Raw genomic sequence first — 26,833 nt, 5'->3', positions numbered from 1 at the left:
CGATTCGTTCGCGATTGTGTCCTGGCGCGATGAGACAAAACCAATAAAACCCATTATAAATGAGGCATTTGTTGCATCCAGTGGGGAGATAATTACTGATTATAATGACTTATACTGTGTTTTTACGTGTTGCGTTGCGTATCGTGCTGCGTAAACTTAAAACCATGTCTGCATTTGTGATCGGAGAAACTACAAACAACAAGCGCTACTCTACAATTGCTCAAAACTCGCGTTTGAATCATCAGTGGCAAATGATAAAAGAAAACGTACTTACGTGAGTCAGAACTGCTGGCATTTTAGTCTAACGTTACTCTCCCTGGATCAGTAAACAGTCCTCCATAAAATGTGCTGCACACATCTGAATATTTGGGTTGAACTGTTCTGGAACGTTGTTGTAAATACAAACCAACCACTGATTTCTAGCTGTGTCCTCTTTTGGAAGACCAAACAAAGTAGTTTCGCTTTCACAACAAAACACAGCGTCTCCACGACATGGCGGTGGCGGCAACAATACTACAGCGAGAATCAAAGTTACGCCTTCTTTCTTTGCGTAAACATTTGGGCGGTGTAATGCAAATCTTCCCACACAGTGATGTAGACATGTGGGGGATTGTTTAAACGAGACGTTTTAGGAGGGTGTGGACGAGTCTTAACTTTTATAAAGAATATCTCTTTGGGTTTGAGACTTTAGTCTTTGCAACTTTACAGATCTTCTTTATGCACCAAGAGCTTGTAACACTCCAAAGAAAAAGGAAAACTTGAAATTGCATCATATGACCCCTTTAATAAAGGCATTTATTTATTTATATTTTAATTTAATTTTTTTTATTTTGTACTATAACATTTATAAGCAAGAAAAAAATGTAGGATGTGGCTAAATCTAGATTTAATTGGTTTTGATTGAGATTAAACATTATATTATTTTCCCCACCCATGCAGTCTTCAGAACAGTCACTCACTTCAGGGCAGAGTTATCACATTATGAAGAAAAAATTACAACTGATGCACACAACACCAGAGACATTTGGTAAGACATTAAATAAGGATCATTTAATGTTGCATAACCACAAATGAAAGATGTTTAAATCACATCCTGACAGGCTTCGCTCAGAATAGAATCCTACCATACGACTCTTACTATGTCTGCACTATAAATTATGCAATCTGTGAATCACAACATTTCCTACATTTTCCAAAATGTGCCGTACATAAGACCACACTGCATGCATCCCACAATGCAAACCGCTCTTTCTTGACTATACACTTCCAATATGATAAATCAATCTGAAATAATCACAATTTAAATTTTTCTTTAACAATGTCTTTCTTGACCCTTTATTAGATCAGAATGCTAAAAGTTAGGTCTTTAACCACCAAATTTGACCACAACATATCCCTTTACATTTCGGAGATAATAACTGGACACCAATTAAGGAACTGAATCAGTTCATGTAATAAGATCATGTGATAAAAGTACTATATTTTACTGTTTAACAGCATTTATCACTGTGTAAGTTTCAAATACTATTTTTAAAAAACAGAAAGCAGTATTCAGTATAAGCAGCACAGTAGTTTACCATTACCACAGTATGTCAACCAATGAACGCTGCTGCTTCTTTAAATGGAGCAGAATGTCCTGCTTCACTCATACAACAGCAGCCAATTGGAGAGATGAAATACGAGACCAGCCTCAGCACTAGCTGATTCTGCTGGATCCGCTCTTCAGCAGTGAAGAAGACAGCTCACATGATCACCACAAATCTCTGCAGTCACATCCAAAAAATGCAGTCAAGTTCTGTTGAGCCGGCACATTCATTCTTTACAGGACACTTTAAATACCTTAATTATTGATATGACGTTAAACTTAAAGTGTATGTGAAAAAGAAAAAGAAATGTACAAAACAACAATTAGACCACTGGATTTAAGTGAATTTTTGACATTCCAGACTTATTCTTTGTATTCTTATATCCTTGAGAATCACAAAGTTATTTTCTTTCATACTAAAGATGAAATTGTTAAAACTGACCACAACGTTTTACATGCCCTCATGGTCTCTGAACTTCAAAACAAGCTCTTTGTGCAATCGGAGAAGCTGTCAATAGTATCATGTCACATTGTGGTCAACAAATAGCAAAATGAAATGCCTTGGGCATTTTGCTTTCAGATTTGGCCAGCCAAATCCATCCACCTGGCAGGCCTAGAGAATGTCTGACCAGTGGGGACATGCAGCATGGGACCCCAGGGTCATTTAAACAACTCAGAAGGTCAACACTGGGGCACACCCTGGCCGAGAACACTAGAGATAAACAAAGAAATCTGAAACCTCCATTGAAAAATAGCCTGTGTCAATACAAACAAAATTAAATTGATTCTCTGACAGGTCCATATGTTTACAACGTCTAGGTCCAAAAGAACACAAAATTCCTTTTCATTCATTGTTGGCACAAAACATCAGATGCTGACAAGCCCTAACAAGGCCATCAAGACTAAGCTTTGTTAAGTGTGACACTACCAGGAGGCGTAAAATAAAGTCCACGTGCATCACTCTGAAAACACGGCTAAATAGCTTGTGGTCTGACAGATTTTGCTGCAGCTTTTGTGTTTTCGGGATCAAACACATGCATATTTTTGTCACTGCACTGCAAAGCCCCTTTCTCTTATTTTGCAGTCAGATGGACGGCAGCAATATGAACTTTAGGGCACACAATCAATGATAACTCAATATGCTTTGTTAAAAATCACTCCAAATATTTCAGCAAAATGAAAAAAAAAAAAACACAAGGCACAGAGAAAGAGGCACAGCTAGTTTGCTCGTTTGTATTATCCATATAGAATATCAATGCAGCTGTTCCCCTCAGGAACACGTTATTCAGGGCGCAGCATTCAGCTGATTTTACGCAAAATAAGACAGAGGTGAAAAAAGACTAATCATCATTATGTTGCAAGAACAACGGTTTCATACTCCGTTTACTGCATGAGAACAACCCTGGTGGTATTTCTGACTCATTTTGCAGGCGTAAAACGTAAACGTTTTGTAATCGGAAATGTGTTTCTTGCAGGTGTAAATCACTGTGGCGTGTCAAAGCTACAATTGCGCACAAACAAAAGCGAGGGATTATATTGGAGGTGTGTGTATATAAGTCAAGAGGAGACTGGTTTTCCTTTGCTAAAGTAAGGAAACTTTGCTTTCTTTGCTCCTGTAAACAAACGTTGGTTTTCACGAGACTCACCGGCGCATGCGCAGCGCCGACATCTTACGTCATCCTCCCGGAGCTGCTTCCGTGTACAACTGTTGGCACAAGCTAGATTAAAGTGATTATTACGTTTTGAATATGGATATTTTTCTTACAAAAACGCATCGCTACAGAAGGCCTTTGTTCACCCCCTGGAGCAGTGTGAGGCAGTTTTTATTATGGATGGATGCGCTTTATTTCACTTCTTTTGGACTGATGAACTGCAACACCCGCTGACTGCCATTAAACAGCTTGGAAGATCAAAGTAAATTTTTTATATAACTCCGATTGGATTCATCTGAAAGAAGGAAGTCATATACGCCTAGGATGGCTTGAGGGTGAGTAAATAATGGGCTAATTTTCATTTTTGGGTGAACTATCCCTTTATGGCTAGATAGTATACAGATTCGTCTACTGGGCATGCGCACATCAATATAGCATAATTTTTGTCACACTGTACTACAATAATGACTGTTTTTGCCTTATTGTAGGGGGTAGGTGTAGACGTTAATAAAACACAGGTAGAAAATAGGTAATAGGTAGAAAATGTAATTTACTGTTAGCCTGTATCCCTTCCAGCCACAACCGCTCTTCAGTCCAATGAGACTTCAGTGTGGGTGGGGCTACCCAGAGCGACAAGCAACCAAATGTCGCGGCCATGGGTTGTTAGGACAAAAACTCACGTAACATGGAAGATATAAATGTGGTGCTTTATGCAATCAATTCAATTTTTTTCAATGCCATTTTTTTCTCCAAAAATCTGTTGGAAACAAAGATGAAGTTTTGGAAAACGAAACTAAGAGTTTATACATATTACACGCTACAGTCAGCATTGTGCTGTGGCGCATTATTCCTAACAATTTGACTTAAGGCTCTGCTGCGTGCACAATAACACCCATTAAATGCAATTTCGGGGAACTGAATGTCCCATTGTGCGTTTCTTGCCATATTTCACATCTGGTCATGTGTTCATTTATATACTCCGGAGGGTATGTAATCACGCAGGGCGTGCTGAATGGAGGCTCGCAAAGCAGGTGAATTATGTAAGTGCCGCGTCTTCGATTCTTTCTGCTGAAGGGGACCGCCACTTTCTTCCAGCCCTTTTCATGGTCCTCTCATCACAAAGCAGCTGTTGTGATGTTTTTCACCGCGGTCACAATTAACCTCTGAGGCTGGGCAGGGAGCCAGCCCCGGCACAACTCAGGGCGCTAGAGAGCCCATCAGGTAAACAGTATGATAAGCTTTGCTGCAAAAATTAGACATTGTTTTGAAGTGAGAGGCAGTTGCTATAGTGACTGTTGCTAATTAACTGCATTCAGCCAGGGGAACAAAGGGCTTAAGGGTACTCAGGACGGCGTCTCTCGCAGAGAGCTATGCGCAGTGAATGTGCGATCCCGCGGGTCTCTCTGCACTAAAATACCTGCGCCTCTGCTTCTCTCCTCCTCGTCCAAGCCAGGAGACGCACGACAGTCGTTTTATCAAAGGCTAAAGGCTGCTGGACACCAATTAGAGAACTGTGTGAATCTCGATGCCATCGGGTTCGAAGCTGCCCTAAAACAAAAATAATAATCCAATCCCCAGCCAATCAGGGTGCTTCATCAGCATTGAGGACCTCTCGAAGGAGATCTCATCAGCTCCTGTGGCATTCTGGAGAGTGGCCTGCCAGCCAGTGCATTTCATTAAAACGATGGTACACAATGGAGAAGTAACACAGAAACACGAGTCACAATGTTGTAAGGTCACTGTTCCGAATTGTGCTTTAAGAAAATGGTGACCTGACAGGGTTAAGAAAGGTTTACTAGATGATCATTAGATTTTAAAAAGATTTGCAGAAAAGACTAAAAGATCAGTGGGTGGTCACTACTGAAAAACGATACATTTTCAAGATTTGGCAAAACGACTAATTTACCAATAAGGAAACCTGGATTTACGGGGATAAATGTACACATGCAACTCCCCTGAGAATGCTTAACTGTGATCACTGTCTAACATTTAAAAACCGCTTGCTACTATTGCACTGCTATAAAATATCAAACATTTAGAGAAAATATCAAACTATTAAGAGAAGAAAAATCTACTCAATATTGCTAATCACTAGTCAGTTTTCAGATAACTAGTTCATTCAATATGTTGTGTTTTACATGGGATAGTGGTGCTTTCACCACACTGTAAAAATGACACCATGTCTACACCGGATGCGACAGTTGTCGTGTCACGCAACAGCTAAAGACTCTCTACACTGGACGCGACAGTGACCGTTAAAAATCATTTGAACTTTGTGTCAGTACATCATAAATAGAACGAGGCAGCAGTTTACTGTCGGGGATTTGCCGTGTTGTGCCATGTCGCATTGTGCTGCATCCAGTGTGAGACAGCTTCACCGATTATAATGGGTTCTATAGTATTTTGTCGCTCCGCACTGCTCGCGTCCAGTGTAGACACAGTGTGACTGTAATTTTAGCTGTAAAATACTGTAAAAAACACTACAGAAAAAATCTTAATTGCTTAATGGTAAGTTTCTTTACCAAATACAGGGGAAAAACACTAAAAGAGCTAACCAAAAATTGTATGTAATTTTACAGTAAAATTCAGTTAAATGTACCCTTTTTGAAAGTACAAATAACAAATAATCTTGTAATTTACTTTAAACTGCCTTCATTCCTTCTACAGGTTGTTTTGTAAATATGTTTTACTGTATTTTTACAGAACTATTCTGGCAACCACAGCAATACAGTTTTTTTAACAACAGAATTTTTGAAAATGATGTTAGTTTAATGCAATTAGGCATGAATGTAAAATAAGTGTCAATTATTTATTAGTTATTAAGTATTTGCAGAATGACAACAAATTAATTTCAGCTGATCAAATTTCTAGATTTCAAGGGTAAAGCTTGTTATGTCTATTTTGTATATGGGCCACAACAAACATGCACAACAAGCCTAGAGTCAAAATAACCCTGTATCGAAAAACGGCCCATTAACCACGTTCAGTTCACCAAAAATGCCAATCAAGTCTGTTTGTCTAATTTGTCCCGGAACCCCACTGACAGACGCACCCTCTTGTTTTGACAGTTGTAACGGCCCTTGTTAATGGTTGAGTGAGTGAGCGGGTCACAGTTCACGGTGTGATGGCTTTGGCACTAGGACCCAGTGACAGCTGCAGAGCTGAAAGACGAGACTATACAATGACTCTGTGCTCAAAGAGAGGGCAACCGCAATCTGCTGCCTTCAGTGTCCCGCCAAACTTTGTAAAAGCCCAAACACTGCCTTTCAGAGCTCTACTCTAGATACAATGCTCACATAAATTAGAAAAAAAGTTTATAATGGCAAAACATACACGTACCATATTTTCTGGAATATGAGTCATGTTTTTTCATCATCTGAAAAGTGCTGCGACATAATCCAAAGCAACGTATATAATGCAAGTATTTAAACGCCAAGCACACAAAACATGCACAAAACGCACATTTGGATTCATGCCGAACCACACAACAGTAGTTTAAGTTTGGCTTTAAATAAAAAAATTTTAGGTTTGTCATTTATAATGAATGTCACTACAATTTATGTTGGTTTTATACTTACATTTTTCATTCCTGCTCTGTTCTGAATACACTGTAAAAAATTATATGATCAGCAAGTCGTGGCAACTTATGTTTTTACATGAACTATTTAGCATTTTCAACTTTTTTTCAGAATTTATATGAAATTCAACTTGAATTTGTATGTCAGTTTAATGTAATTTCAGTTGAAATGACTTGTACAACCAAGTTGATTATACTCAAAAATTCAATGAAGCAACTGAACTTAAGTTTTTAAGTTGAAATAGGGATTTTTAGTGGATTTTTTTTACAGTGTACAGTTAAATTTAAAGGATTGTTGTGGAGTGAGGGGGACTAAAATACATGTTTATAGTGTCTGTGAACATTTCATTTTATTTATTTTTGAATTAAACAATAATATGTGGCACACCAATGCAACTTATCTGTGTTTTTTTTTTTCTCTCAACAATGCAATTTTAACCCAGTGTGACTTTTCCGGAAAATATAGTGCACACATTTATTGTACATAGTAAAGGTATCATTATTTGTCATTATATCATTGTATAGTTCTATTTTGTATAACAAGTTTTGACATTCATTGTGATGATTTACAAAATGGGGAAATTTTGACATTAATTAGCTAATTTATGCATGGATATGCTGCTGGCTTTCTCACCGCTGTAAAAATAAAAGTCCCGCTTCCGACACAACGGCCAGACAGAAAATATCAGATTAAAAATGCCAACTGTCAATATATTGGATGACTACTACAAATGATAACCTCTTTCATGTTTTGTCTTAAAGGGATAGTTCACCCAAAAATGAAAATCCTGTCACTAAGTACTCACCCTGTCGTTACAAACCAATAAGACCTTCGTTCATCTTCAGAATACAAATTCAAATATTTTTGATGAAATCCGAGAGCTTTCTGACCCTCCATTGACAGCAATGTACCTGAAATGTTTCCAGGCCGAAAAACAGAGTAAGGACATCTGTAAAATAGTCCATATGACATCAGTGGTTAAACCGTAATTTTCCAAAGCTACGAGAATCGTTGAATAAAGTCATTATTTTTGTTTTCTTTGTGCACAAACTGTATTCTCGTAGCTTCATAAAATTATGGTTGAACCACTGATGTCACATGGACTATTTTATCGATGTCCTTACTCTGTTTCTGGGCCTGGGGACATTTCAGGTACATTGCTGTCTAAGGAGGGTAAGAAAGCTCTCGGATTTATTTGGGTTTCAAATAAATTTGTGTTCTGAAGATGAACGAAGGTCTCACGGTTTTGGAACGACATGAGGGTGAGTAATTAATGACAGAATTTGTGTTTTTGAGTGAACTATCCCTTTAAGCATCATTTGTATTACTTTGCTAGAACATGGTGTAGGATGAAGGAAAGGCCTCTCATCCAGACTGTCTCTTTGGCTTAAGTGGAATTTTGCATACCTTTTCTAGAGCCAGTTCCTGTCTGCAGGAACCATTTGCTATTTTATGCTGAATTAGAACATCCGGCTGCAGTCTTTCTCTCTATCCTCACCCTGATTGCCACATACAGCCTCCTATTTGCTCTATTACTTGTCTTTTCTTCCAATAACTTCACTTTTCTGTAACAGATTACAAAACAACCAAACAAACAATCATGGGGTCTTCATTTCAGGAATAACGGAATCATGCTTTCATAGCAACAAGTCTAAACTTTGCTGGCAGTCATTTGTTTACATATCTGATTTGTCTACAGTATGCGATCATCTGCTTGTAATACGCATTACATGTGTAACAATGTGGCCCGTGACACTGTGCTGCTTTCCTGTTGTCTGGAGGACTGTGAAACATTACTCCTGAGGCTATGATGGACATCGCTGTTGAGTAAACATGCAACTGGATACCCTGAACAGCTGCTAAAGCTGACCTCTGGTCAATCTCTGCACTCTCAGACAGGTCAGCAACCCCAGCACTGCACACCAGCTCTCTACTGGTTACGCGGTCAGGTGATTTTGTCATTACGATTTCCTGTTTGATCTATATTGGCTCACATATTACTTCTTCTGTACAAATGATATACAGCAAATGGTAATAGAAAATTCAGGACTGTTTGTGCTACTGTACAAAATTCTGTTCACTAATGCAAAAACTCCTGTTCTTAATCCGTATCTTTTTTTCCACTAAAAATACATACATTTAAAACAATATTAATTTATGTGGGAGGCACAATGACTCCTTTTTAAAGAAGTATCTGGAAAGTTATATGTTTGAAGTTCCATTAAGAGTTTCAAGCATAAACCTTGAAAAAATACATGGTTTATGCTAAAAGCAGTGACAAATCTGCTAATGCAACAACAAAAAACTTTGTATAAGATATATTTTAATTATTTAAATGGTCAAATACGTAAATACTGTTTTTATACTCCTCAAAATATTAAGAAGCAAAATCATTTTTAATTAATAATAAGAAAAATACTTCTTGAGAATTAAATCAGCATATTAGAATGATTTCTGACAGGTAATACAGATTTGCCATCATCACAGAAATAAGTTAGGGTCTTTTTAGGGGTTAGGGTTAGGGCCTTTGAGAGCATAAGATAATTCATTGAAAGTCTTAAAGATTCCAAACTTTTGAATTGTAATGTAAATTATTTGTTGTCAACTCTGGTTTTAAGTTGTAGTTTCTGCATGAACTTGTGAAGAAAACCACAAAATAAACCCTCTTTATATCAGTCTGAGCACTGCTGAATCTTGCACTTGGACTTGATCATTTAAAACTGGTCAGCCAAACCTATTTTCAGGCTTTAATCCTGAACAGAGGGAGTGAATGAGAGCGAGTTTGAGAGCAGAGGCTGTATAGGGTGTTTCGGTGGCAGTGTGGCCCGAAACGCTTTTTGTAATGGCAGCTGAGAGGCTTTGCTGCCACTCTTAAACTTTCCATTTCATTTGGCCGGAGGGGTGCAGAGTCTTAACTTTGATAAAGAATATCTCTTTGGTTTTGAGACTTTAGTCTTTGCAAGTTCAGGGATCTTATCTATGCACAATCAGCTTGTAACACTCCAAAGAGAAAGGAAAACTTGAAATCGCATCATATGACCTCTTTAAAGGTTCCAAACTTTTGAATTGTAATGTAAATTATTTGTTGTCAACTCTGGTTTTAAGTTGTAGTTTCTGCATGAACTTGTGAAGAAAACCACAAAATAAACCCTCTTTATATCAGTCTGAGCACTGCTGAATCTTGCACTTGGACTTGATCATTTAAAACTGGTCAGCCAAACCTATTTTCAGGTTTTAATCCTGAACAGAGGGAGTGAATGAGAGCGAGTTTGAGAGCAAAGGCTGTGTAGGGTGTTTCGGTGGCAGTGTGGCCCGAAACGCTTTTTGTAATGGCAGCTGAGAGGCTTTGCTGCCACTCTTAAACTTTCCATTTCATTTGGCCGGAGGGGTCACATGACAGCTGCAAACGAATGCCCTGAGGGCCTTCTGCTTTCACTTGACACTGACAAGCTGTGAGGGACTCCAACACCGCGGAAAGAAAATATTCCCTTTCCATGACATCACCCAGCCAGGAATGGAGGAAAGGGGGAGGACGGCAGGAGCAGGAGAGGAGGAGGAGGAGGGGGTGGCACAGCTGGTGACAGCCGCAGTACCATCTGCTCCTGACTAATAGTTCATGCTGCTTTACTTACACTCCCACTACTCAACAACAAGTGAACGAATGGGAAGCCTGCTGCAGAGGCCCGCCAAGACTTCAGAGATTCCTGATTGACAATGGCTCTCATCTTCTCCACCACTTCACTCTCATGTGATTCCTCAGAGCCCTCCGTTTCACTTCTCACCTCCAGCGATCAGCTCTGGGACGATCCAAGAGCCCTGAAAGCTGAGGCTACATCGTAGGGGATTCGTGTTGTTACTTTGTCATGTGACATTGACGACAGGTCTTAACCAGATGCAAAGTGGCAAGTTACCAGCAACAAGTAATATCTCTGTCCACAGTAAAAATGAAATATTTCAACATACTTGACACGAAAATAGTGTTCGCAATCCATTTTACTTTAATAATGGAATGTGAAACTGGAAAAATCTAGGATCTAATTTTTTCCACCTGTAATGGATTAGTTCTTAAAAAGTGGTCAGGTGGCTGAAGGAGTGAAAAATAATTGGGCTTGGTGACGTATTAATACAATTTGATAAAAGATTACAAAGGAAGCAATGCATGCACCAATAATAACATTTTGTCCAATACTGACAATAATTATTAATTTGTGGTGTTAAAATGTGACACTATTAAATAAAATATCTAAACATGTCTCTTCTATTCTAACAATATACCAATCATTAGTTCTGCACGATACAAGCAGATTTTTTGAAAAATTTAATTTTCCTCATAAAACTTACAATTGTGATTTAAAATGAGATTTTAAAAAAAAATGGGTTTGCTGTGCTTGTTTGTAAGGAACAATTTGGCCATACCTTTGTGATTATATCAATATGGCTAAATAATAATAATATTTATAATTATGATTATTATTATTAATTTCACTGCAAAATAAACAATTAAAATATAATAATAATAATAATTTTACATTACTGTAAAATTATAATACTAATATTTATGTCTGTCTTCATTTTTTTTTCTTTTTTTTCTTTTTTCAATGACTTCAATTGCGGCCAACAAGGCCAGGAACATATATTACGAAACCGGGTCAATATTGATTTCCTGTTGATTTAACAAACAGCCATTGAGCAAGATTTTGGACCAACTAGATATCACTATGTCTGGGGGCCTGCCCAGTGCAACAAAAATTGTAAACCAAGTGATCCTAAGTGACCAGTTGTCATGATCAATGGTTGTGCTTAGGACAAAACCTCAGATGAGCATTAAAGAGATTTAGCACTTGCAACTTTTTAGAAAAATGTATTATTATTTGCCATATTATACCTACATATCATAGCAACACCTTTCATTTTTCTCACTTCTGTTGATTGCGTTTCCAAAGAAACAGATAAACTGATTTTGGCCGTATCCTGTAGAGAACAGTTTGGCAGAGCCGAGTTCTTACCATACATCTTGCCCTCATCCGAGAGGATAATTTTGCGGCGTCCACAGGGCGGGTAGATGGCCAGTGCCTCCTGGAAGCTCTGCTCTATGTCAGGACTCCACACCCCCTCAGCATCGTTGTCAATGGGCTTGTCTGCCGAGTCACTCATCCTCTCAATATCCTCAGCAGAGCTTTCACTGCCACTCCAGCTGCTGGGATCAATGGTGGCAGTTGGGACCTCCAAGCCGAAGCCTGGAGCAGACTAGGGCGAATCCTGAAAGTGACGATAAACAAAGTTGTGGTTACACTCTACAGAACAGATGTCTGTCACTGAGATATCAGGTGATGCAGTTGTTCGGTGGTAGGATCATTTTCAGTTCATGCCACTGGTTGAGCCAAAACATTTCCAACCATTCATAAAAATAGAGCTTAGTTTTAAAGAGGTTGCCCTCTTTGGTGAATTCAGTGAATGGCTTTTTCATAGTTGTCTCTGCACTAGACTTGTGCCGGTATTCGGTAATGCGATATATCACGGTAATGAATATGCACGATATTGTTATCGTGGGCACTTCTAAATACCGTGAATAATTATATATTACAAATTATTCCGAATTTTGAATGCATTTTAAGAATACTTTTCCCATCAACTGGTCAAAATGCACAACAGCGCTGTATGCTGCATGAAAGATGCGTGCGCACTCTGACGTAAACAAGCGCGGACGAGAAGCACATGGCGGAACATGTGAGAGATGCTCTGAATGAAAGCAGATGGCGCTAAACTGCAGACATTAGAAAATTACTTGAAATAAAATAAACATGAACAGAAATACAATAAAAACAAATTTTTAGTTACTTAAAAGAATTTTTCAACTAACTGCCAAAGCAACATTTCTAATTTTAAATCTAAAATAACTAAAACTAAAATAAAAATTGTAAAAAATAAATAAATAAATAAATAAATTATAATAAATAAATAAATTATATAGACATATTTACAAAAAAGAAAGAAAGAAAACAAATTACAAAAACACAACAAAATGAAAATGAAAACAGAAAAAAAACTAATTCAAAATAATAATAAAACTATTAAAGATACTAAAAAAATCTGCCAGTGAGGAATGTAAGGAACATGTATTAAGAAAGTAAATTGTCAATTTTTATATCATGTTGACTTTAGAAGGCTCGAACCAGCAACTTTCCGGTTACCAGCTCTGAGTTTTGGCAACTACTCCAAATCACCCCATAAACTGGGGTCATAAACCATAAGAATGCAATTTCCTCCTGAAAAAGTTTTATTCTCTTCCCAACTTCACATGAAACGCCAAGGATGTCCAACACGCAACACCTCCGAGGACTTTCATTCTTAGAGACTTTCCCCGTTACTCCGTGTGCCACTCCACCTCTTCCCCCACCCTCCCGACAGCTTGGGAGTGGAGGGAGCTTTTACTGAATTCCGTGTTTGTGTGCTGAATGCTGACACTGCAGAACAGACTCACAGACTGATGAGAGAGGAAAAAAAGCCTCCCCTTTCTGACCACTAAATGGTTTGGGCCTTCATGCTCTACCCCCCCCCCTCCTACCTAACTGAATAATGAACTACACTGGTAATCACTTCCAGCGCTGCTGCAAACATAATGTGGTTGTTCAGTGCAGTACCTCATCTTGGAACCACATTCTCCCCCCACTGTCAGATATACAAACTGTTTAAAGATGGCCAGTTTGAGGGGAACGCTCAGGAGCTCAGCGTAGATAAACATGTTTACTTCGGCTATCCTTGCAGTGCTGGCTCCCATTTGCTAACAGAAAGTCTTCTTGAAAAATGGCTGCCATTGGTCCCTCGGCCACGCGTGGCCTACTTGAGAGAGGGAGCTAAGGCCAATGTCTCAACACGTCTGTTTCGCCTGATGGAGTTTGACTTCCCTATAGAAAAATACCAGCGACAAGAGGGTGCGGTTTCAAAGTGACATGAACTATCCAACTTCAACAGGTATATTTAGTTAAGCGTTAGCTAGACCAGCCTGAAAAAAGTTGTGTGTGTGTGATTTGAGCTAAAGTAGTATACTTTTTGATAAAATTGTTGTCGAATTTTATTCCCGATTTGATATATTTGCATGACTGAAAATACCTGCCTTGGGATATTGACTTTCATATGTCGTTTTCCCATTTTTATGCTATCCATCGTTTAGTATGCAAGATAAAATGTATTAGTGAATTGAAAGTAGTAAGCCAAAGTTGGGTGGAAATATATTTATTGAAGTGAGTTTTTACTCTGTAAAAAAATTATAATAATAAAGTTGTAGAGATGGAACGATTACAGGTTTGATGATAAATCATGATAAAATTCCCCACGGTTAGTATTACCATTTCTTATTTTAACTATCATTAAAACCGTATTCGATTACCGCAATTTGAACAACTCAGGATAAGTAAATACTATCCAGCATAAAGCAAAGTTTAAATAACAGTCTCACATGCGCACAGCACGCAGAGTAGTTTCATTCTGAGTGAAAACATGGCAGAAAGCTGTGAGGTTTTAAAAGAGCGCTAAGGTAATTATACAAAAGAATATATGAATTAATTAATTATATGAATGTACCTCTTCAGAAAAGATTCAATGGCATTTTGGTTTCATCTTCGCTCCATGTAATAGCCTACCTAATTACTAAAAGTAGTGTTCTTAATTGCAGTTCTGCTTTGTCCATGGAGGTTACGGGAAACAGCTGTAATTCTGCTGTTCCATAAGTGCCACCTAGTGTCAGAGAGTGGATTTACAGAGAGTTATATTTACATTCAGCCTGTGTGCAGATTTTGTCTGGCCAAAAATATTTTATAGTCCATGAGACATCAGTGGTTCAGCCTTAATTTTATGAAGCTGCGAGAATACTTTTTGTGCGCGAAGAAAACAAAAATGACTTTATTCAACAATTTCTTCTCTTCTCGCAGATTCATAAAATTAAGGTTGAACCACTGATGTCACATGGACTACTTTAACGATGTTCTTCCTATGTTTTTACTATGTTTCTTGAACGTGGTAGTTACGGTGCTGTCTATGGAGGGTCAGAAAGCTCTCGAATTTCATCCAAAAAAATCTTAATTTGTGTTCTGAAGATGAACAAATTTAATTGCAAGATTAAATTTTATAACATGGCAGTATGTCCCACTTCTGTATTACAAACCGTGTACTACTACATGTATGCCAGGTATGCCTGAATAAAAGCACCTACTGCACTTTTACTAAACACTAAGCAAGCAAACTGGGATTTGTGGAAACATGAGCACCTGTAACAATGCCACAAAGTCACATACTGCAGTCAAGCATCACATATTCACTAGCGACCAACATTACAGCAACTTGGTGACCTGTAGCGAATTGTTCTGCATTATATGCATTTTACATAACATTGGGGTGTAAAATCAAGATCATTTCAAAAACAGACGGTCAAGATTTGGAGTAAAGCATTTTTGATAATATTACAAACCCTACTGACAAAGCACAGTAATTTGTCTATTCTAAATGACACGCCACATTTAGCAAATGACCCTATTTTCAAAGATTATTTAAGCCTTCGTAGTAAAATGTGATAGCAATTAAAGCTTAATTTGCACAAGATGAATGCCAAGCTTAAACTGCACGAGATGGATGCTCAGAAAAATACTAGACCATGGCAATTTCTAACCACTCACTGCTCTGAGTTTTATCATCAGACCAAATGGATCTACTCTGAATTTACATTTCCACTTACATTAATTGGAGGTTATTCTGCCTTTGATGGTAATGGAAAGTGTAGTAGCTGGTTCTAGATAGGCAGGAGCTCTTTAGTGAAGAGAAACAGTCGACCTGATGCAGCGGATCCCTGCCACTGGACTGGGTCATATGATTGGGTAAATGTTAGAGACCAGGCCATGGGTTGTAGGCCGGTTACTTCTAAATGTAACATTTGCATTTAAAAGTAAAAACAAGCAATGTTTGCTGTTGCAGATCAAATTTGAAATGAACATGCATTTACAGAAACGAGTGTTAAAGAAAAAAATCAATAGCCTAAAAACAGCCTAATCACACTACATGGCTGAAGTCCCTCGATGATCATTTAGCCTTCGATACATCAACGTAACTGATTCACCTCTGCCACTATTTCATGCAACATCTCTCATGGGAGACCCAGATCAATGCCGCCTAAAAGATAATGATAATTTCCGCCTAGTTCGAGAGCGCTGCATTATTGGATTACTTCAACATGCACAATAAATGGGAGTATGATTAAAGCAGGATTTTATCTTTTAGCCTTTTCCCCTGCAATTGATAATGAAGCAGTCATTCATCAGATGGGACCAAGAAAATCCTTTGCAAGTCTTACATTGATGTAAAAGGGAAAAAAAATATGCTTGCTATTTTGCAAAAGTGAACAACATAGGAAGACGACTCTATCAGGTCACTGTCTTATTGTGAGCGCTCTCAGAAAAATTTCACAGCAAACTGTCAGTTCTTACATGTCTGGTCTAAATAGAGACAAACATTAGTTAAATGTTTGCTGGGACCATTTCTTTACTTCTAGGAGGGAGCATATTAAATTTACGCCTGAGAGAAACAGACATAGCTTTCAAAAGAATTAAGAGCTATAAAAAAAGTAATTCTTTGTAAGTAACACTTTCACAATACTAAAATCTGAGATGTTGACACCAATATCAAGTAAAATTTCACGATAGACACCAAAGCAAAAATGAATATGCTATTAAAGAAGCTCCTTCATTTAAAAAACAGTTAAATACTGATATAAAAAAATCAATTAAATGAAAACAATGTCATGTAGCCTTCAAGTATTTCACTTACATTTTTGGCATCATTTTCACTTCATGGCACGCACGATTATTTGATATACTACTTTAATACAGACTTAATGCTGTTGGAATTTGTAATTAAAATTAGTTGCACAGTTTCTTTTTTTTTCTTCTGTGTTTTTATTAGTTTATTAGGATGTACCAGTACTGAACCTGGCAATATTGCTGATGATGATTATTTTAATGCTTTGGCCATTAACCAAAAAATATTTTAACCCTGTACTATTTAAAAAAATTAAAAACTAAAATGAATTTATTGTACTCTACAAGTGAATTGAAATATATTAAAATGAATAAATATTTCTTTTGAAATGTATATGATGTATGAATACCTCAGCAAGATGGCATTTTGACCATGAAGTTCATTTAATTCGCACATGCCAGCCATTACGGCGAGACCTACATATAAATACATGACTGGTATAGTCACATTTTTAATATAGACTTGGAACTTTCACTTCCAAAATGCAAAAATGTTGGTCTTACCTAATGAAACATCTTGAAGTATGTAATAAACTACCACAAAGACTACAGAAAGGCAGACAAAGTGAGATTTCCTTATGGTGCAGCAGCTCACAGGCACACACAGCCAAAAAGCCTTGACAAATGCATTTTGGCAACAGTGAAAAAGGATGTAGCTGGAAGCCTCTCCATTTTGATTCATTAAAAATTACACTATAATGGAGAAACAAGTGCTGCTCTGTGCTCAAAAAATGTGAGCACCTGCATGTTACATGGAGCGCACACTTACACATAATACCTACAGGAAAAAAACAAGCTAATTTTCCTTTTGAATATCTTAAACCAAATTCTGTTTCCGGCCTAAAATTAATTCTCAGAACAAAGTATATCACATATTAAAATGTTCTGAATAAAATTTCAACATTATCGATAAAAATGTGATGAGATGTATAGTCTTTCATCTGAATGTATATAAAACCATTGTGAATAAACAACAGATATAAAAAAAGATATTTTGAATATTATTACTTTACCGGGAAATAGAATATCGTATTGCCTTGAACTGTATCAGGCCTGGCCTGGCTGGGTTTATGGATATGATAACACTGCTTCTTATAATCATCATATTTGCCTGATTTTAGGAAGCAACCCAATAAATATTATTTTATTCCTTTGTTTAAAACTTACATGAGATGAATAATCATGATTGTGATCATACGAGCCCACAGCATCATACAGAATGGACTGCTATTTTTATTTTCCTATATGGCGGCTGCCAATCAAGCTGTAATTCCCTGTATTAGCCCGAGGCACCAAACTGAACACCGTTAACCTTCTGCACACATTAGAGACATCCACACTCATTCACTTCTATACCTCTCTATGCATGCATATGTGTGTGCATACATGCAAGCATTTGTGTTTGTGTGCTCAAGTGTGTCAGCACATTTGTGTTGCATTATACGTGTGTGGCGCTGATAATACACCAGCAGATCTGAGCCAGGATGTGCCCGAACATGCCTCCCTCACAACTCGATGCCATTATATAGTCTCTCCCACAACAACTCCAGAGCTCGGGATACGGAAGAGAGGAAACGTATGAGAGGTTTTGAACATGTCTGTGGGGGCGTTTCATCATTGTCATTAAAGAGAACACATGCCTGCATGGTCCGATTATTCTGATTATTTAAAACCAGGCAAAGTGAGTCACGTGTGGGTGAACAAGTTATTAGTGAAGTACTGTATAAATGTGCACAGTAACTACTGTGAATACACAGATTTGATGCTTTTCTGCTGGGATATAATGAATATATTACATTATTGGCATAATTCTTATGCTAATCATATATTGGTTCTCAAATAAGGTTTATAAATGTGCTCTTTAAGAGGTTACTCTTTTGTGGTGGAAATGTGCATTTCAATAGCATATTTGTGTTTGTACATCTCTTGCTGCAGTAGTGTACGCTCTGCTCCGTGTCTCATAAGGCATCACGGTTTATGTGCTACATTTCACAATGTCTAATACTGAAAACACCAATTTGCATGTTCATTAACTTGTCATTATTATATCAAACTATTCTGAATAATTATAATATACAAGCAATTGTGTAAAGGATTATAAATAGAGCCACGTGGATCTGGGTGCTTTTTACTATTTTCTGTGGAAGAAATTGAAATATGGTAAAATGCATTGAATGAGGGTGAGAGGACTACACTATTATTAGTAGAAAAAAAAGCATTATATGTTCATATAAAATATTTATGAACATGCAAGGGGTAATGGATGTGTCGAATTTTGTCAATGGCCAACTTTTGAATTCTATGGAAATCTGCAGAGCTTTCTATGTTAATTCTGTGGATACTGATTCCAAGAAAACCTAAGGGAGTTTTTTCTGGGAATTGCAAGCCACTAATCACTATAAAGCTGCTTTGGAATAATACATATTCTGAGAAGTGCTATACAAATATGTTAAATTTAATTTAATAAACAGGAATTTAATGAATTGATATTTTTTTACTCCAAAAAGGTTTCATTTAATTTCAGCATTAGTAAATTTTATTGCTTTTTTGCTCTTTAAGACATTTGGGAATTCTAAGACATGTTTGAAGCAGTGTTGTTATTGTTATCTAAAACTAAAACTATTAAAAAATATTTTTTTCTTAAACTGAAAAGGCTGAAATAAAATATAAATATTGCATGGAAAAATTACACTTAAAAAAAAACAAATTAAAATTACAAATGTTAAAGAATTAAATTTACTAAAATTGAAATAAAAATAAATTAAAACCAAAAAATGTTGAAAATGCTGAAAGCACAACAAAACTATGAAAAAAATGAAAACTGAAAATACAAAAAAGTTAATTGAAAAATATTAATAAATACTACTATATAACATAAATAATATTAAAATAACTCTGGTGTGAACTCAAATTTTATTTATTTTTTTTTTCAAATGTTTTAGGAAATAAACTTTTAAGAAAACATTTAAAATTGCTGACGTATCACAAGATATACTCAATTAAAATAAATAGCATATCTCAAATAATTTGGTCTTGAAACAATCAGAGGAGAAATATATCAAGTTTATATTGAAATCTGACTTTTGATTGCTGATTAAAAAGTGAAAACATGCATTTGTTACAAACAGTAAATTTCAACAAAAAACCCAGAGCCTGACCAATTATACATGGCTTCTAATTAGGACTGATTAGTCAAATAGTCATTCGGGCAACCCGTGGATAAGTCAACTTTGAAACTATGTAGTTTTGCGCATCACTTTGAGCTTGAACTTGAACTAGACGAAAGCAACGGCGCCGAACATTCATAAATGCGAGATAAGTGGCTCTCCACTAACTTGAGTGTGAGCGGCTTCATCTCTGGCTCTGGTTACAAGCCTGTCAAAGCCAAAGTCTAGTGTGCCACAGCCTGTTAGAACACTAATTATCACAGCTTCTAAGAGGCAGGAATGTCACCTGTGGAAACAGTTGCAGCCTCAACAAATAATTGCATGTTCCTATCTGCCCGTCTCCAGCACCATGGAAATGGTCTTATTAGCGAGATAAAGGAGGAAGCAGGCAACAAGTAAATGCCATGGTGAGAGTGGCCCGTGGCTGTGACACGGCATGATGGGAGATGACACTTATCGACAGATTACATAAACCACTCAGGTTCTAGCTAAGCAGGAATTTGGCTCCCTAAATGAAGAGAACCAATTTCAGCCATCACACAGGGCCGAGGTAATGAAATAGAAGATGAGAGGTCTGAAATGTAATTTTCCGTGCGGACTCCTTTTGTGCCGTTATCTCTGAAGGTGCAATAATGGTTCGGTGAACAACTTTCACTGACCCCATAATGACCCACGGTGGTTAAGGTCCCTGAATGAAGAACTATAATTACCATATAATTACTAAATACCTCCTATTGTGCATTATTTGCTGCGGGGAATTATTTCAGTAATGTCTGAAGTATTTCAAAGTACGCTTGTTTGGAACAAGCTGCATCAAGTTATGCATATTCATAGCAGCGAGACATAACTGAAATTCCACGCGCCGCATCCGTCCACCTAACAAATTCATTATCGCTGGAATGTTTGAAACGACTTTAGTACAACACATGAACCTTGAGAAGCAATTTTACTAATTTTTAAGTCGAAATTGAAAGGGACCATTCAAATTTGATTAACATTGTTTGCATAATAACATATTTTCATAGAAACCAAAGTCTACAATGACTGAAACGAAATCAAAATGCTTCATCAAAATGCCTTGTCAGCCAATTATCAGTTTTCTTGTCGCATATAACTTTCTAGGTCTTGCGATATCCCTTTCTTTAAATATTTAAACTTTTCTTATTTGATTTCAAAAATTTTTGAATTAAATAGGTATTTAAACATCATTAGGAATGCTTTTCGAGTCTTTCCCCAAGTCTATGAACACTCCAAGAATCTCTGTTTGCACGGAAAGAGAAAATCAATTGATCCGTTTTGTACTGGATCTTTCTGCTGGTTTCATGAATAAATCTAAAGTCCCAGAGCGCTGATGAATCAATGATTGAGTCTCTCACGACCAATCTCCTAAAGCAGACAGCAAAGGTCCAGTGGAGTGGACGGCCACCGGCGCTCTCCTGCTGGCAAGACCCAAGCGTTTATTTCATGCCTCTTTAAACTGACAGGGTTAGATGCGGTGAAACCGTCTGATAGCATCCAACTCAAACCTGAAGCCCGAAGCTTACCGCCCGGTGTTGCAACTCTGGGCCGCTTTGGGATCAATTTCTGTTGGCCAGAGTGCTGGATTGATTTACAGGGCCTGTCAAAACAACTTTCTCCACCTGCCTCCAATGCGCCACAATCATGTGCAATGTTTGGCCCATCACACCCATGGCACACGGAAGGGCAGAGGTATTAGTCCCATTTCCTGCCTGAGGCTCAAAGTAATATTTTGCACAAACATGAAAATTTTGTCATCATTTACTCACCCTCATGTCATTCCAAACCCGCATGATTTCCGTTCTTCTGTTGTTTTGAAGAATGTTCATTCATGCTCTTTTCCATACAATGAAAGTGAATGGTGACCAAATGAATGACTGAAAAAAGTCATACAGTCTATACTGCTCATGCACTACATTGGTATTCCGAAGCCTTATAATAGCTTTGTGTGAGGAACACAAGAAAATTTTGGCTATAATCTTATTTGTGCGACATGAATATGCACATATTACGAGAAAAATGAAATTTGATGGAGCAATTTTGAATTGAGATCAATGTAATAATCAAGAATAAACAATGTAAATTTGATTGCAAGGAAACAACCTGCATGAAAATTCTGCTCTTTGTGTTCCAAAATAGATAACAATCAGGATTGGAATGAAATGAATGTATTTCTTTAAATAACAATAAAGAATTCAATTATACTTCAATATCGTTGACCTTATCCATGCTTCTTTAGGATGCGTTAGTTGACCTTATTAAAAAAGCATGTCTATCACAATACGCATCAAATTCCACCGTCCCAACTTGCGTAGATGTTAAACAAGTGTGGAAATAGTGCATATAAAACAAGTAATAAAAGCTGTGAGTAAATCCTGCCTGTGATAAGAGATTTCCCAGCCAGAGCCGAGGACACGGGCCGAGCGACATGCGGTGAGGCATGAGGAATGAAATGGCAGTGATGAGCAGAGAAGCCATCTGCATTTCACAAGTCCCAGCATGTCAAAGACAGCGTCTGTTTGGAGTGCACCTCCATCTGTCATAAATCACTTCTTCCCACCACAGCACAAATGGCGGAAAGGTCACATGGAATTTTCTGACACACTGTTTGTTTGTCATCCATCGGCAAAGGGATGCGCCTGTGTTTATTGGTGCCTCATGAGCAGCGGCGACCAGATGAGACCCATCCACCGGGCTCTGCTCTAACATGCTAGTAAAACCACCCAGCTGGTCAGGCTGAGCAATGCTATTTAAAAATATTATTTTGAAAGAGTAGTTCAATGGCAATCAATTATGACCATATTACAAAATGTTACAGTTTCTTAAAACCTCTAATACAAGTTCAAAATTAAAAGTTTCCTTAAAGGGACAGTTCACACAAAAATGTTGTCACTTACTCACCCTCATGTTGTTACAAACCTGCATGAATTTCTTCTGTTGAACACAAGAGAATATATTTTGAAGAAAGTTGCTGGTAGCCATTGATTTCCATAGTATTTTTTGCCTGCTGTGGAAGTCAATGCCAGCAACAGTTTGTTTACCCACATTCTTCGAAATATCTTCTTTTATGTTCAACAGAAGAAAGAAATTTACAGGTTGGAACAACCTGAGGGTGAGTAAATGATGACAAATTGTTCATTTTTGGGTAAACTGCATCTTTAAGAAGCCATTTCCACCAGATTGGGAACCCTTGTATTTGGTTTTGTTACTGTAACCTAATTTGGTTGATTCCGTAATGTTTTGAATATTTTTGACTTCTTGAATTTAGATTTTACCACATTTTAGGTTAACATTTTTTGTGTTTAATTCTTATAAATGTAAATACATGTTTTAAAAAGTATATTGACATGCCAATAGTGTATAAGAAGCACAATCTTTCAGCTTATGCTGTTGTAATCTTAATACTGAGACTCGTTAGTATATTCAGCATAAACCAACACTGCAGACTACAAAATAAAAAAAAATAAAAAAGTGTTTATTCAAGCTAAAAATTTAATTTTTATGTTAATAATTAGATTGGAGTTAGACCAACAAAAATAATTTTTATGGCTCCAGTCAAATAGAAAATAGATCCTTGAGGAAACATTTGCCACTTTTTCCAGTGTACTTATACCTATACTCGACTGTTTTTAGTTTAAAGTTTAAACTATAAACCATATAGTTGGGGTGTGTACAGCTTGTTCACTAGTGAGCCACTAACTGTACTGCAAAAACCGATTCAGTCTGCCATTGTTCGGAAAACAGTGAGTCCTGCCCCACACTCCACACCATTGGCAGAGCCAGAAGTAGACATGTTGAGGTGCTCAAATAAACAGAGTAATGTTTAGAAAGCACCAAAGCCTTACGGTTAAGATCATTTGGTGCTTTCTAAACATTAAAGGTGTGTCTTTGTTTAAAGAATAATTTAGCCAAAAAAGAGAATTCCGTCGTCATTTACTCACCCTCGTGTAGTTCCAAACTTGTATGACTTTCTTTTTTTCTCAGAACACAAAAAAAGAAATTGTAAGAATGTCGGGAACCAAATAACATTGGAGCCTATTGACTTGAGACACAGAGACATTTCTCAAAATATCTTATTTTGTTCCACAAAAGAAAGAATTTTGAGTGGAGTATCTCTTTAACATTAAAAATGATTCACTTCACCTTTAAATCAATGGATGAATAACATAGTAAATGTTTGCAGCCACTGCAACCCTGTACATAAAAAAAAAAAACAAGCCAAACCCCTGGAACTTAGTATTTGCATAAGGCATTGGAGAGGTTAAGCGGTGTTTACAAAGCTGAAGGCCGCACTGTAGCAAGATTTCAAACTCAATGAGCATGCTCACTTTGTATAATAATGTCCAGAGGTAGCTTAAAGTCTGTATCTTCCCCCCTGTAAATCCAGGCAAGCTCCAGGGCAAAGGGAATCTGCCCGGGCCCGCCGCTCATGATAACAATACAGCAGCAATTAATGAAAGGCCTGCTAGGGATTTATTACGACAGAGGAGAACAGAATACGGTGCCAAAGATCCTGGACGCTCGACATTTGAATACAGGCCACAAATTATAAACAGTTTCAGTAAATGAAGTGACTGAGTGTCTTTGTTCCACAGGCGTACATCTTCCTATTGCTAGCAAGGAACAGGGCGCTCTAACCACTAGCGTGGCCAGCTCTGGGAAAGGAAGTTATTGAAGCCTGGATTTCCTGCTTTCAGCTGTGGCCAAGAACTTGGAGGTTTATGGCGGTTTCAGGAACTGACTCATCTAATGATTCATGGATCAGAGATTGCTTTTCACATGTGTCTGGTCATGGAAAAACTTGCTAGAATAAGAACATACAACATTACAGCATGCCATAGATGGTTGAAGGGAAGGATATTATTAGATATAAAGCACAAGTTCTTCAGAATAACTGTTTTTTAAGAAGTTCAGACGCCATTTGTATCAACATTAATTTCTTCCTCTGAACTGACTAAGCCCTCCATCTGGTTTGAGTTACAAGGCTATAACTTTGAAGTGTTGGAACTGGTCTCCCTAGTCTTTTCAGGTTTAACAACAAGCAAAAATGCTCTTGTATTCACAGAAAATCTCTTCTATCAGGAATGTTTACTTGTAGAACACTCCAAAATCAGGCGACAATTAAACTTCAAACTAAAGTGGTCTCTGTGTTTTAAATAGTGTGCATGTAAAAATAGCTCCAAAGCATATTAGTGCATCCTAATCACTACCACAGCTGATAGGCCAAGTCAGACGTTTTTACATTTTTTTACATTACCAGTGGGGGGCAAAACATGAACAGCACTTGCAAAAATGGTCGTCGGGACCAAAGTGCGCTCCGAAGCTGGCAGTCATTTTATGGCAGTTGTCCTGAAGCACATTTACTTAAATGACGTCAGTGGCTAAGAGCCAGCTTTTCATTCTGGTGGCAATTTACCTCAGCTTCTTTAAGGGCTTGTTGTTACAACTAAACAGCAGACCACACTCAGTTATTTCCTTGGAGAATCAATTTGGTCGTGCTCAGACTCCAGGCTACCGGTTTCTGTTTGAAACACAAGATTAAACGACCACAAATTTTTAAAAGTAGCAAATTAACATTTGATTTAGCCTACGTTAGATTAGCAAACATTAAATAAACATTACTCAATTTAAAATCAGAGGCAAAATGAATTTCACAAAATAAAAGAGCCTGACCAACTGCAAAATCTGAGATATGAAAAATGCATTGTCATAATGAATGCTTCACAGTTTAAGCAGAATTGTATTCTTCCTCCACCACAAGGTGATTCAAATCCAACCTGAAATTTTCAGAGTAACGTAAAAAAAACAAAAAATTGGACCTTGTCCTAGATGATACACATTTGAAAGAAATTTAAGGATTTGAAAAAAAGTAAGGATTTGTCTGTATATACTACACTTAAAAATGTGACAAGAAACAATTTTCACTCAGAAATTGCTAGTAAATTTTACAATTACTTACAAAGAAAAGTGACACATTGTAGTAAAATGTGACATTTTGAAGTAGAAGTTTTAGAAACATTACATTTTAAATTAATTTTTAAAAATTAAAGTTATTTATTTAGTTTTCAACTACTGTTTACGTAATTTTAATTCTTAAACAACTTATTTATTTTGAGAACTTGAGAAACGTGAAGTAATAATTTCTAAAAATGTTGGTATACCTGTCAGACTCTGTTCCGTGTTTTGTATATGTCTACCCTTGCTATGTGTGTTTTCCTTGTTCCCTGGATGTTATTAAAATCTATATGTTTGAATTCCACTCCTCATCTCCTCGCTCCTTCGTCTCCGTGCTCCTCACAGTAGCGAATCGTGACAGAATTCTGGACCGTGACAGTAAGCGGTGCCCCTTCTCCCCGTGTTTGTTTTTCGTTTTTAAAAAAAAAAATGTTTTCCTGTTTGTTTCTCCCCGCTAAAATGGAGGAACGAGCGATGTACATCACAAGCCGCGACCCGATCACCTACGCGAGGGCATTCGTGCCACTCGCCCTCGCCAGCTCCCTCGATGGGGAGACCCTGGTGACGCTGTTCTGGCTCGGAATCACATACCATCGCCCCGCGGAGCTCCCATACACCACCAACCTCGACTGGAAGGAGGCGGTCATCCGGTGTCTGGAGAGCCTCCGATCCCAATCCAGAACCCCTCCGCCGGCCGCTCCAAGGTCAAGCCTGCAGGCCGTTCCTCTCTCAAGCCCATCGGCCGCGGCTCACTGAGTTTAGCCCACAGAGGGCTCCTGTCCCCGAGTTTAGCCCAGTGGGGGCTCATGTACCCGAGTTTAGCCCAGAGAGGTTTCCAGCCCCCGAGCTCGTGCCAGTGTCGGCTCCAGCCCCCGAGCTCACGCCAGTGTCGGCTCCAGCCCCCGAGCCCTAGTATGGGTCCGTCTGTAGTGGCCGGGCCGAGTGGCAAGGCCACGGAGGCCGTCCAGCCATGGCCTTCTGAGTTCCCTGCTCTGCCGTGGCCTCCTGAACTGTCTGATCCGCCATGGCCTTCTGAGCTGCCTGCTCCGCCAGGGCTCCCGAAGCTCCCTGTCCC

At 37.9% G+C, this 26,833-nt stretch overlaps 1 protein-coding gene across 1 annotated transcript in view; it reads right to left on the bottom strand.

The window, feature by feature from the left end:
- The window catches only part of LOC107727083 (transcriptional enhancer factor TEF-1-like), a 78,934-nt gene that overhangs the window by 46,321 nt on the left and 5,780 nt on the right, over positions 1 to 26,833 (bottom strand). Inside the window, exon 3 of the mRNA XM_016536846.1 lies at positions 11,815 to 12,074. Coding sequence (XP_016392332.1) covers positions 11,815 to 11,969 — 155 coding nt within the window. The 5' untranslated portion in view covers positions 11,970 to 12,074. The remainder of the gene's footprint in view (positions 1 to 11,814; positions 12,075 to 26,833) is intronic.

Source organism: Sinocyclocheilus rhinocerous, unplaced genomic scaffold (genome assembly GCF_001515625.1).
Source record: "Sinocyclocheilus rhinocerous isolate Xijiao unplaced genomic scaffold, SAMN03320098_v1.1 scaffold35, whole genome shotgun sequence".
NCBI classification, from domain to species: domain Eukaryota; kingdom Metazoa; phylum Chordata; class Actinopteri; order Cypriniformes; family Cyprinidae; genus Sinocyclocheilus; species Sinocyclocheilus rhinocerous.
Note: the sequence above shows the minus strand (reverse complement) of the source record. Positions and strands in the feature narration are given on the sequence as shown.